The following is a 12539-nucleotide window of genomic DNA, read 5'->3' on the forward strand; positions in this document are numbered from 1 at the left end:
CTCTCTCTCTCTCTCTCTCTCTCTCTCTCTCTCTCTCTCTCTCTCTCCTTTTCTTTTTGAACAACAGTACTAAGGACTGAGCACAGGGCCTGCCACACAACACACATGCGCTTTAGCTCCATCCTGAGAATATCCACTTCAGGTGCTTGATCTAAGTTTTCCCCTCAAGTTTAAAAAAAAAAAAAAGTGAAAATTTATAAATAAAAATTTATGATTTGTACGTTCTATATTCCACAAAAATAGGGACTCAAAATAACTAAAAACACAAAGAATTACATAAGTATTGATTTTTAAAATTACATAAGAATTATATAAATAATGATTTTTTAAAAAACCTAGTTAATTAAAATTACATTCTTATACCATGATATAACATGATGCATTTTTGCTTTACATGACACATTTATTATATATACATCATATATACCCACACATCACAAACACTTAAAGGCTTTCTTTTGCTAGGAACATTTTAATTTTACTAAGAATATTTTAATTTTCTACTTGTGTGTCTTTCTTATCACAAATTTCTACAGTGAACATTTTTATAGAATTTCTAGTCATATGCTTATCAGTTGCTTCTTGAGTTTTGAAAATATGCCGGTTAATCTGTGAGTATTGCCCATTTCCACTGTCTCGAGGATACAGCATCCAGCACTGACGAGTGGTAGAACCGATGTCAATTCTACTCCTCCTGGAGAGAGAGAGAGAGAGAGAGAGAGAGAAAGGTTGACTCACTCAGCTATCCTGCAGATGCCTTCTGTTCTACCTAAGACAGAACAATGGCAACTAGCATACAGAGGTTTTTCTTAGAGATAAGGAGTATTCTGAGAAGCCTATAAATATCATCCAGGCATTTAGTCATCATAACCACATTATGCCATAACTACTGCTGCTCCCCTCCTGATTATAGAAAATGAAATTCAGCAACAGAGAAATCGATTTACCCAGGTGTCATTAGATGCTGGGCCTATGCAGTAAAACAACCTTCTGTACCCCTTGAGTTTTAGTATAGAATTAATGGGCATGCTCTGTCTAATTAGTGTTCCCTGGAAATTTCCTCTGATGGAGGCCTAGGAATCTGTCAGGTGGAAAAACAAGAGAGTGCAGGTTGTTCCTAACCAAAGCAGTGGCGCTGCCTAGATGCTGGGATGGTACAGGTCTGGGTGCTGGCTTCCTCAGGAGCCTTCGGCCTCCTACAAGTATTCTTGTATGAAAGCAGTTTGAAAAAGTAGTGTTTGTTATTCCCACATTAGGCAGGCATTGAGTTTCCAGAAACCTCCGTCCTCTCAAATGCTCATGCCTTCAGGCAGCTGCTAGAGAGGTCACGTCTATCTTCCTTCACAATAAATAAAACTATCTAACGAAAAAGTACTCCCCCAATGCCTAGTATATTTGAGAGGTATCATAAAATACATTTTTTCAATTGTTCTTGATAAATAAACAAAGGTATATCTTAAATTATGCTTTCTACATGTTCAAGCCCAGTGCAGGAAATGTATGCAGGGTTTGCATGATAGACAATTCCCTCAAATAGCTGTGGGCTGGCATATTAACGAGGCAGGGAGTGTGCCGGAAGTTAAGCTCATCAAAGGTAATTGTGACTCTCACTTGACCCATGTAATACTTAAGCTGTCACTTCATTTTAAAAAGACTTCCTTTCGTGATACATTTGCAGACACAAAAAAGTAGTCAAAGTGATTCATTAGTGGTTTCTGACAAGCTTCTGTAAGGAGGAGCCTGGAAACAGTAGATCTCTAAAAGGAGATCAGAAAGGAAGGCATTTTCTGATTTTGTCACCTAACTATGCACACGTGTAGAGGAGCATGTAAAGTGTAGAATGTATTTTTACAATTTATTTTAAAACTGGATCCATTCAATTGTCGTGTATGTGTGCCTACGGTGTAGCAAACTGAGCGATCTGCCCTCGGAATACTGTGGTGACTAAACCAAAGGACTACTAGGTTACAGGAGGCTACTGAGGTTACAGACAAGTAATCACAAGTGCAAATGGCACGATGCTGTCTAGAGCAGTTGGGAAGAGGTGGTGTAGGTGCCACCCAAGAAGGAAATGGCCATGCAGATGTCTTCAGAGTGGGCAAGAGTTTGCCACACAGGAAGAAATGGGAACAATTCAAGAGATCCAGCAGCTGAAGAAGAAAAAAAAAAAACACCAAGGGCTAGGAACATCCCTGCGAAACCCAACACAGCAGAGTAGAGCACAGAGAGAAGAATAGAGACTATAAAGAACAGCCCTTCAAGCCCCATGTGTCCCAAGTATTTGTAGAGGGTCTTAAAGGAAAAACAGGAGTCCTTTTAGGCCACTCCAGCAACACTCACAATGCCAGTGTGTGATAAGGCCTGTTGCTCACACACTTAATATTTAGCTGGTTAAAGTTACTCTTTATAGTTACAACTGACTGAGCTAAAAGACCAGCCTTTGATTCTTAAGATACTAGAACCATCAACACTATCTTTATGCACAACCTCTAAAAAGTGCATCTCTAATCGACACTTGTACCCGGCAGTGTTTGGGGGTTTTTGTTTGTTTTTCTATTCAATATTTTGGGATCTGAATCATCTATGTAGAATTCCTAAAGCAATTTTATAATATATATTATACATGTTCAAAATTTTATATTTATTACAGTATATTAAAGTCCAAAAGTATGTATAAAACTTAGAGCCTGGTTTCCAAGACATCAATAGCTTAAGAAAAACTTAACTATAGAATTGCATATTTGTTGAAAATTAAAATGACCAACTTGTCTAAGTTTGGCCAATAAGAATAGAGAAGATGTGAAGAAAAATTATACCTAAGGAAATAGAGGAGAAAGAAGAAGCAAAGCGAGTATAAAGATCTATTTCCTATTTTCTTGTTACTGTGACAAAGCAGCTGAAGGAAGGAGGGCTTACTGTGACTCTGGGTCCCAGCCATCAAGACATGCCAGGCTGTGAGACCGCAGGCCACAGTGCATCCACTACCAGGAAGCAGAGACCACTTTCTCCTTTTTATTCCTCTGTAACCTCAGTTCATGAGATGGCACTGCATCCATCCAGGGTTAAATCTTTCCAGAAATGGCCTCACATAACCACTCGATGTTAGGTTTTCATGGTGAGTCTAAATTCCATCAGGTTGTTACACTTTTTTAATTTGTTGCTCTTGAGTTATTTTAGTGTTGGGGAATGGAATTCAGCTGAGGAAGCCTAGGTTTGCAGGTCAAGAATGTACTGAGTTGCTTCCTCTAGATAGATTTGTCTTATCAGAATGAGACAAGCTTGTCATTTCAAACTCTTCATCGATTCTGAGACAGCAGCTGGGAGATCCAATACCAGACCAGGAACTCTACATACTCTACAATTTGCACATTCAGATTTAGATCTATATAATTCTCTGAGAGAGTGAAACATTCCACTTCTTTTATTTATTTATTTAAATTTTATTTTATGATTTAATTTATTTTTATTATATTATTTATATTTATTATTAATTATATATACTTTATTATATTAATTATATTTTATAATTTATTTTTAATTTTGCATGCATATTACTTGCAGGGCTGCTACCTGTGCAGACTAGAAAGGAGCATCAAATCCATTGGAATTAGTGTTACGCTCGGTTGTGAGCTGACATGTGGGTGTTGGAATTTGAACCCAGGTCCTCTAGAAAAGCAAGTACTTGACCACTGAGCCTCAACTCAACCCCAACCCGGCCACTTCTTTTTTTCCACTCAGAACTAAGGGGTTTTAGAAAGACTCACTTCCCTTTTCCTAATTTATAAGCAACCACAGTACCTAATTGCTTGGCAAGATGAATTTTTAGCATCTAAGTAATTGAGTTTATCATGTCTTGAAGAGAAGGTCAAAAGCAACTATGTACTGGGCTCAAGTGTCTGTGAGCTTAGCCACCCAGGGTACACAGGGTGAAGGTTCACATAAAGGAATTTTTAATGCCATGAACTTGGGATTACTGGGGGTTTCTTTAAAATTCGCTGAATCTGAACTACCTTGGGGGATAATTGTTTTAAATCTTCTTAGAAATGTTCCTAAAGAGATTATGTATTGGGGAAAAAATGCATTTTCTCTCAACTTGTCATTTTTTTCTGAACTCTATAATTTGTAAAATTCTATCTCTCAATATGATAGATGAACTATTCCCAAGATTTTGATATTAAGCTCTAAGTCTTTTAAATATAAGAATGAAAATGTATAAACTTTGTCAGACAATAGCAGACAGCATGTGGATGGATTAAAGATCTTTAACCTTGACCTGGCAAGGTGGCTTGAGAGAGTAAAAATGCTTGCTACCAAACCTAAAGACCTGAGTTCAATCCCTGGGAGCCACAGGAAGAAGGAGGAAGTAGACTTTCACAAATAATAGATAAAATGTATTTTTAAAGAAGAATACATATTTTTGACCTTTCTCTGACAACTTTCATTTTTACCTATCTTAAATTGAAATTCTAAGTTCATAATATTAAAACTGGCAATATGCTTTTTACATGAAAACAAAACAAAAAACAATGGTCTTTAGGATCTTTTCTATTGCCACTTAGTGACAATTTCCCCCACACCCCAAAGAAGACACTTTGCAATGCTACACTAATTAGTCATATTGTTTCCAGAATGCCAGCACTAGTACCATTATCCTCAAGGTACAGGTGAAGCTACTGAGGCACAGAAACTGTAAGTGATTGGCCTTAACTTGAACTCCAGAGGCTTCACCTTTTCCTTACAGAACAATAGGTTGCAGCATACTTGTGTGAACCAGTTCTCAGTTCTCCATTTAATGTTTCCTTCAGTCCTCAACCCATCTTTCTGATTATTGTACTGTGCAAGATCAGGACGGTGCCATTTGCCAGTACCTCAAGGACATTCAGTTAATGATTAGCACACATTTCCCCATGTGCTGACTACAGGCACACACCTCCACCACCACCTCTGGCAATTTTTACACAAGTTCTGAAAAGTAAACTTTGGTCTTCATATAGCACAGCAAGCACTTTACTAAGTTATCTCCTCACTACCCCTTTCAAAACAATTTTTAAAGAATCGATTACAAGTAGACAGTCCCTGCGAACTCAAACACAACTGCTTATTTTAGAATCCTAATCTTTCTTTGCAGTGTAAGGAAAATTGGTTGTTACTAAGAGATAAATGAGAAAAACCTCATAATAGGTTTTTAGTGTAAAACTCATCCTGCCAAATTTATTATTACAAACTTTAAGATTGATAACAAACTGATCATCACATTAAGATATGAGAACAAATCCCAGCTACATAAAAAGAAAACAGAGACAGCCTGTTACACCCCTGAGTCTTATGCACTAAAATGAATTACTATATTACTTAACAGTGCCAACTCTCTTAAAACATAGAGTAAATATAATCATTATCTTGTATGCTTCTTTGTTTTCCTCTGTAGCTAAGGAGCTAGATACCAATTAAAGACAACCCTTAAACAAAGCAAGCAATTGTGTTTCCATATATATATACACTAACAAGCCCCAGTCCCAACCCTGCCTGGCCCTCTAGACCCGTGATATATCTCCAGTATCTTTTACTCCTACAAATCTAAAGTAGCAAAAGTAAGGAGGGTCTCACCATTTTAAACAGAAAGAACAGTGTTTTCTAATTTGCTAAGCGCTGCTAGTTATAACCTGTGGATCAATAGGAGACTTGCACAGAGCAAACATCCCAATGTCTTATGTTTTGTAACCTCTAAGTTAGAAATTAAATAGTATCTAATGAGGAAGCACTAATTCATTCCACTTAAGATTCATCTAAATTCTTAAATTAAGTATTTGCCAGTGAATTCAATTTTTAAGCTGAGATGTTGACTCCTTACCACTTGTGTTGAGATTCCTTACCACTTGTTATTTAAGTTTTATTCCATTTTTAAAATTACTTTATGATTTGATTTAGTTCAATGCACACTATTTATATTAAAAAGTGATTTTATTCAACTAAACAAATATAGTGGGAAAAGTTGCTAAACTTAAGGTAGACTTTTCTATACAACAAACCCTAGCTTCTGTAAACTAGATTATTATGCTAACACATTTATATAATAAAAGATCCATCTTAACACAATTAAGCCAAAAGTCAAACTATTAAGTAAACAAAAAACTGTACAAATGCAATTATGACTAGAACTATGCGAGTTTGAATCTAATCTTAAAAAGAGGCCACACCTTAATTTAATGCCTAAGAATGTGAAATAATTTATAATAATTAGTAGTTTTCAATTAATTAAAGTTGATATACTTTTTAAAACCCTATATAAAAACCGATTTATGTTGAGACAACATGCTCAAACTTATATTCATAAAATTGGAAATATTCACAATTATGCAAGTGAGAGGAGCTAACTGGGACAATAGAAAAGACTGAAGGTCAATGAACGCAGACATGGGTGTCTATTGAAGTATTATGACTAATGAGACAAAAGTATTAATTTCAAGACAGAGGTCGTGTCAGGAGAGCACTATTCAGAACAGGAGTGATCTTGTTCTGTTTCAATTTTGGTAGGCATTCTCCTGTTATGCCATATTCCTTAATAATAAACTCATTAAGATTTAAGTAATACTGTTTTATACATAGTAGAAGCAAACGTTCTGCCTCAGCAGGCAACTTTATGCTATTTCTCACTCCCCTCTGGAACCTTGCAATAAAAAGAACATAGCCAATAACCCTGTCTGCACGTGACAATCGGGCATGGAATTAGCAAATCGTGAATTTTAGAAATGTTGAGACAAGATAATGTTTCACTGGTTTCTTCTTGTCTTGAACTGTCTTGTTACAGTCGATGCTTCATTAAAATCAACTTACTGGTGGCAGCTATTTTATATTTACATTCTCTCTCATACAGTCATGCTATTTTTGAACAAACTGACAACCATCTGAACTCATATAAATACCACATGTCACACAACACACATACACGGCGGAGGCATGGGGGGTGGGGGGTTGCCGGGGTAAGCAAGAGACAGACAGACATAGAATTTGGAAGGAGATTTAAAAAAAAAAAAAAAAAAAAAAAAGACAGGCTACACAAAGAAACAGCATGAGTCTCACCAAAGGCAAAAGTGAAAATCACCAACACTAAATGGTTGTCAAATGAAAAGTATCAATCTACTTTAACCCTGGAAATCTTTAATACACTTCTAAGTCTGATCTGTGGGATTTTGGCAAAAATTCATCTCTTAAGGCGAACCAGAAAAAGTATAGCTGTGCAAGAGCAAAGCACGAAGGAGACATAAGGCGCCAGAAGGCTGAAAGGTTCTCCACACTGCTAGCTCATAATGTAGGAGCAAGCTACAGTACTGTTTCTTCGAACAGGCAACACAAGAGCTTATATTTTAAAAAAAACAAAACAAAAACAAAAACAAACAAACAAAAAAAACGGGGCCGGAGGAAGTGAACTGAGCTTGAGTAAAGCCATATTTATGGCTTGTTCAGTGGGAAGTTAGAACGATAGAAATATTAGCCCGTCACCTGGACAAGCAGAGTTATTCCTCTAACTCCGCTAATGATTCTGAAATTCTTTTATTTTGAATTAACTCGTTTGGGATTTCTTGGCCAAAGTACTCTAGCTACCAACGGGATAAATTTCTACATTTGCATTTGAACAATTCAGTTTCATTTCTCACCAGTACCTCAGTGCCAGAGAGGTTGTTTGGAAATGCCAGATCTCATTTTATAATACTCTGGTACCAAGATATCAAAAACTGATCTAAGATATCAGGTAGCTCCGTAGTCTGTTGTTAAAACTACAAATATTTGAAACTGTTCTTTGTGACAGGCTCCTCCTGTTTACTACTTTAAAACTGAAAGCAAACTTGGAAAGTACTTCTTCCCAAAATAAAACCTGGAACAACTACGGCTTAAAGACAAACTTCCTCTAATGGCAACAATTTTCTTCAAAGTCTGTCACCTCTGTTCTACAGCTTCGTTCTGGTGGAGTAACTCAGCCTCACCGGAAGTGACGTTTACAAAGCTATGACTGAAAATTTTCCTACAAAACACTAAAACAAAATGGTGGTGACTAAATCTAACAAAGACTGAAATATTAAGCTAGTTTCTCATTGTCTTAACAGTGTTCGACCACAGCTCTCTCTTTGAGAAAGTGGGTGGCTCTGAAAAGAGCCTTTGGAATTCTCAACGGAGGCTTACTTGGCAAGATCACTTGGAGCTGGTGTACTTGGTGACGGCCTTGGTGCCCTCGGACACGGCGTGCTTGGCCAGCTCCCCGGGCAGCAGCAGGCGCACGGCCGTCTGGATCTCCCGGGATGTGATGGTCGAGCGCTTGTTGTAATGCGCCAGGCGCGACGCCTCGCCCGCGATGCGCTCGAAGATGTCGTTCACGAAGGAGTTCATGATGCCCATGGCCTTGGAGGAGATGCCGGTGTCGGGGTGCACTTGCTTCAGCACCTTGTACACGTACACCGAGTAGCTCTCCTTGCGGCTGCGCTTGCGCTTCTTGCCGTCCTTCTTTTGGGCCTTGGTCACGGCCTTCTTGGAGCCCTTCTTCGGGGCGGGAGCGGACTTAGCAGGCTCAGGCATCTTCGGATCTCCAAACACCGGAAGCTCAGTGTGGGTTGGAAACGGACTTCTCCTACTTATAGGGCGTTTATGCTAATGAAGGATTTCGAATGAGTCTTAGCTAATTGGAGGAAGAAAAACCAGTAGGTTCGTGGGCGGAATTATGCAAATGAAGCTTCCAGGTACAGATTTGCTATTGGCTATATCACTGGGCTCACTTGTAACCAATCAAGTAGTAGTGTTTACTACCCGGGAATCTACTATAAAAGCAGCCACGTTTTCCCGGTCTTAGTACTTTGTTTTTGTTGCTTAGTGTCTTCTGCAGTATTACTATGTCTGGACGCGGCAAACAGGGCGGCAAGGCTCGCGCCAAGGCCAAGACCCGCTCCTCCCGGGCCGGCCTGCAGTTCCCCGTGGGCCGCGTGCACAGGCTGCTCCGCAAGGGCAACTACTCGGAGCGCGTGGGCGCCGGCGCCCCGGTGTACCTGGCGGCCGTGCTGGAGTACCTGACGGCCGAGATCCTGGAGCTGGCGGGCAACGCGGCCCGCGACAACAAGAAGACGCGCATCATCCCGCGCCACCTGCAGCTGGCCATCCGCAACGACGAGGAGCTCAACAAGCTGCTGGGCCGCGTCACCATCGCGCAGGGCGGCGTCCTGCCCAACATCCAAGCCGTGCTGCTGCCCAAGAAGACCGAGAGCAGCCACAAGGCCAAGGGAAAGTAATTAGACTACAGGATTTGCGGAAACTTCAAACCCAAAGGCTCTTTTCAGAGCCCCCACTGTTTCAAAAGAAGGGTTGAACAGAATACACTGCTGAAATAATCTTTGCCCATACCTAGTGGACTTTAGATGGTAACAATTGGTCTTAGTTCTAAGAACAGTCTTAATGACAGCTTGGAAGTATTTCTGTAGTATTAAGGCTGGTAGGACCCCTTAGAATTTGATAAACGTCTCAGCTTACAGTTCTGACTAGTCTAAGCAGAATACTAATGTCTGTCAATGTAAGTTAGCTGAAGGTTGCATGTTTCTAATAACACTAAGCCTACTGCCCAAGGCATTCCATGAATGGTAATGAGTGTTATCTGAAGTTCAAGTCAAGTAAAGGTTGGGGTCTCTGGCCTTCTCAAAACAATGGAAGTAGGCGTTATCTGGAAACCTTAGTAAAGCTCCCAACTTCCATTTTTCTATGTGCTTGGTCTCACCGATTTTTTGATCAGGACATTGTTTGGTCTTTGAATAGGAAATGAGGGTCAGGGAATCCCAGTGGTCAAGGGTGTCACTAGAAAGATCTGCCAAGCACAAGAGCCATACAAAAATCTCACGGCACTAAACTTAAAGCATTCAGGTTGAGACCATTTAGTTTCCAGAATTCGAATCCACATATGTAGTAAAAATGTTCTAGGCTGGCTGGCTGGCTGGCTGACTTGCTTGCTTTTCGAGACAGGGTTTATTAGGGGTGTGTGTGTGTGTGTGTGTGTGTGTGTGTTGACCAGAAATTAGTCCTTGCCCTCTTACCAATTGATATTGGAGAACCCAGGCAGCCTCTTCCTCCTTCCCCAGCAGCCATTCTAAAAGAAAAATAATTAGATGCCCAGAAACAGTGAAGATAAAAGGCAAAAAATGAGGGGGGAAAAAAAGTGAGGGGAAAAAAATCACATTGACTCCTCCTATGAGAAAAAAAAATCTATGATCATACCACCTAAATGTGACTAATTTTAGAAGATAAGCAGTGTCAGGCCTAGTTATTACTTGGATAGAAGACCACCAAGGAATACTGGGTGCTGTGGACTTTAAAAAAAAATGAAAATGAAAAAAGAATTTTCTGAGTTGCTTGGGTTTTGGAGAAACAGATCTCATGAGACCCAAGCTGTCTGAGTACTTACTACATATCTAAGGCTAACCTTGAACTCCGGAGTTTTCTGCTACCATTTGTCAAATATTAGGAATACAGGCGTGTGTCAACATGTCATGCTGAGGAAGAATGGCATTGTTTGTTTATGCAGGGTCTCTTGTACCCAGGCTTCCCTCAAATGTGCTAGGTAGCTAATTCTCTTGCTTCAGCCTCCTAAGTGCTGGAACAATAGTTGTGACCACAAGCAAGCTTGGCTTGCAAAGTCTGATATCACTGTGCATAGCTACTACTATGAGGTCAGGAGTCCAGCTCAGGATTTCTTCAAGTTTGAGATCCTGGATCTTTGGATCTCACTTACTTCATATGAGCTTTGGAATCATTTTCATTTCCTTGCCAATTTTCCTTTGAACCCAAATTTCCCAAGTGTGAGACTTTCAAGTGTATGTTTAAGCTCCTCTACCTCAATATCTTTCTGTGTCTGTGTTCACTTTGCTCTGAAAAGACCCTTACTCTGTAGTGTGTACCCTGAAACTAGAAGAGCACAGGCTGATTAGGACAGATGGCTGCTGGGTAAGCACCACTCATGCCAACTATATGTGTGCTCCTCACTAATCTGTGTAAGTCAACGGTCAAAAACAAGTACTATCGCTATGGTAGATGTTTTGATGAAAAAAAAAATAGAATCGAAAGAAGTTAACTAAATTCCCAAGATTAGAAAACCAGCACTTCGAATGCTTATATTTTATAACCATCCTTGCCTAAGAGATTATTGGAAGAAAAATTGAAATAGTACAAAATTATTACATAATGAGTAGCCTTTATCATATAGAGGATTATATAACAAAGAGTTACTTAATTGCATCCTAAATTCTAAAAAGAACTTAAAGGGAGAAAAGAAGTCTTTATAAAGGGGACAGATGTTGAAATGTGACAGTGTGTGAACGTGCTGAATCCTCAGCGGAAGCCAGCATGGCTTTTATTCAGGGTACAAAAAAATAAAACAAAGACTTGATATGGTGGGAAGATAGTTTTCAGGATCTACAGGACCTGTGTCCCTGTGGTGAGGTAGGAGATGAGATAGAGAAGACTTGAGATGTTCTAGTAGTTACAGGTTCTTAAAACAAAACTTTGCATTTAAACATTTGCTCGTGAATGGATCCATCATGAAAATTGATAACCTTTTTGTTTTCATCTTCATCAAGATGGTGAAATCAAGGCCTCAACTTGTTAAATTGTAAATGGTTAGTTTAGGACTACAAAGAGGTACTTGGTTTTTTTGTTTTTTGTTTTTTGTTTTTGTTTTTTTTAAAAAAAAAAAAAAAGCACTGAGTGTGCTGAATTGAATGCATCAGAGACTGGGCAAGCCAGAAAGCATTTTGTTCTAGAGAGTCAGTGTACTACCAGGGAAGATATCAAGTACACACCAAACAAAAGCTGCCAATACCACCATCTTTAACACTAGATCATGCTTTCTAATGGTCTGACTGTTGTGGAGGTTGTCTAAGGTGCTTCAGAGAAACACAATTGTCCACATCTGACAGTGGAGGGGCATCTAGGAACAGGCTACCAAGCACAGCATCCCACACAGCTCTGTCCCAACTCATCTCTAACATAGTTCTTTGACTTCTGTTATGCATGGTCATTATTTATACCTTAGAGTCCTGCTTACCACTAGACAGAATTCTCTAGAACACTAAATAAATATCTTACAGCTTCAGTTGGTTTTCAAGCCTTGAGCAGATCTTCACCAATTTTGTCTCAAGGGTCCTGGGAAAGTCTTTGAATTAAAGCACATTGATAAAAGTTATCCCTGATATGGCTAAAGAAGCTCCATTTTATGCTAGGCATCCATCATGGTACCCACCAGCCATTTGTCTCTGACTCCAGTGTCTAAAAGATAACTTCCAAGTAACCACTACCCAAAAATGTATAGCCATAACAATCTACTTGTTATAATATGATTAGATCTGTTTGTTAGCTTGCTTGCTTGCTTGCTTGCTTGCTTGCTTGCTTGCTTGCTTGCTTTCTGTAACTTACCTATGCAGAGACTCAAAGATTATTTTGAGATGCCTTAATCACCTAACTTAGCAGAATAGAACAGTTTTTACTTGTTTGCAGTAGATATTGAAGGACTTGGT

General features: G+C 39.2%; 3 protein-coding genes across 3 annotated transcripts in view; 2 read left to right on the forward strand and 1 right to left on the reverse strand.

Annotated features, from left to right (window-relative positions):
• LOC114628299 (histone H3) overlaps positions 1-12539 on the forward strand; it is a 132596-nt gene that overhangs the window by 47108 nt on the left and 72949 nt on the right. The gene's annotated exons all lie outside the window — the stretch shown is intronic.
• Positions 453-8595, reverse strand: LOC114628312 (histone H2B type 1). Its single transcript, XM_028776277.1, has 2 exons — positions 8179-8595; positions 453-694 (listed from the first exon to the last, which is right to left on the reverse strand). Exon 1 carries the CDS (start codon positions 8566-8568, stop codon positions 8188-8190), a length of 381 nt encoding a protein of 126 aa, XP_028632110.1. The 5' UTR covers positions 8569-8595; the 3' UTR covers positions 453-694; positions 8179-8187.
• LOC114628307 (histone H2A type 1-B/E-like) lies at positions 8880-9272 on the forward strand. The gene has a single exon (XM_028776272.1). The coding sequence runs from the start codon at positions 8880-8882 to the stop codon at positions 9270-9272; it is 393 nt and encodes a 130-aa protein (XP_028632105.1).

The sequence above is a fragment of the Grammomys surdaster genome, unplaced genomic scaffold, assembly GCF_004785775.1.
Source record: "Grammomys surdaster isolate TR1022 unplaced genomic scaffold, NIH_TR_1.0 267, whole genome shotgun sequence".
Lineage (NCBI taxonomy): Eukaryota > Metazoa > Chordata > Mammalia > Rodentia > Muridae > Grammomys > Grammomys surdaster.

Bases quoted from the DNA above. Each gene is read 5' to 3' on its own strand.
- LOC114628312 (XM_028776277.1), bottom strand. From the start codon at position 8,568: ATGCCTGAGCCTGCTAAGTCCGCTCCCGCCCCGAAGAAGGGCTCCAAG.
- LOC114628307 (XM_028776272.1), top strand. From the start codon at position 8,880: ATGTCTGGACGCGGCAAACAGGGCGGCAAGGCTCGCGCCAAGGCCAAG.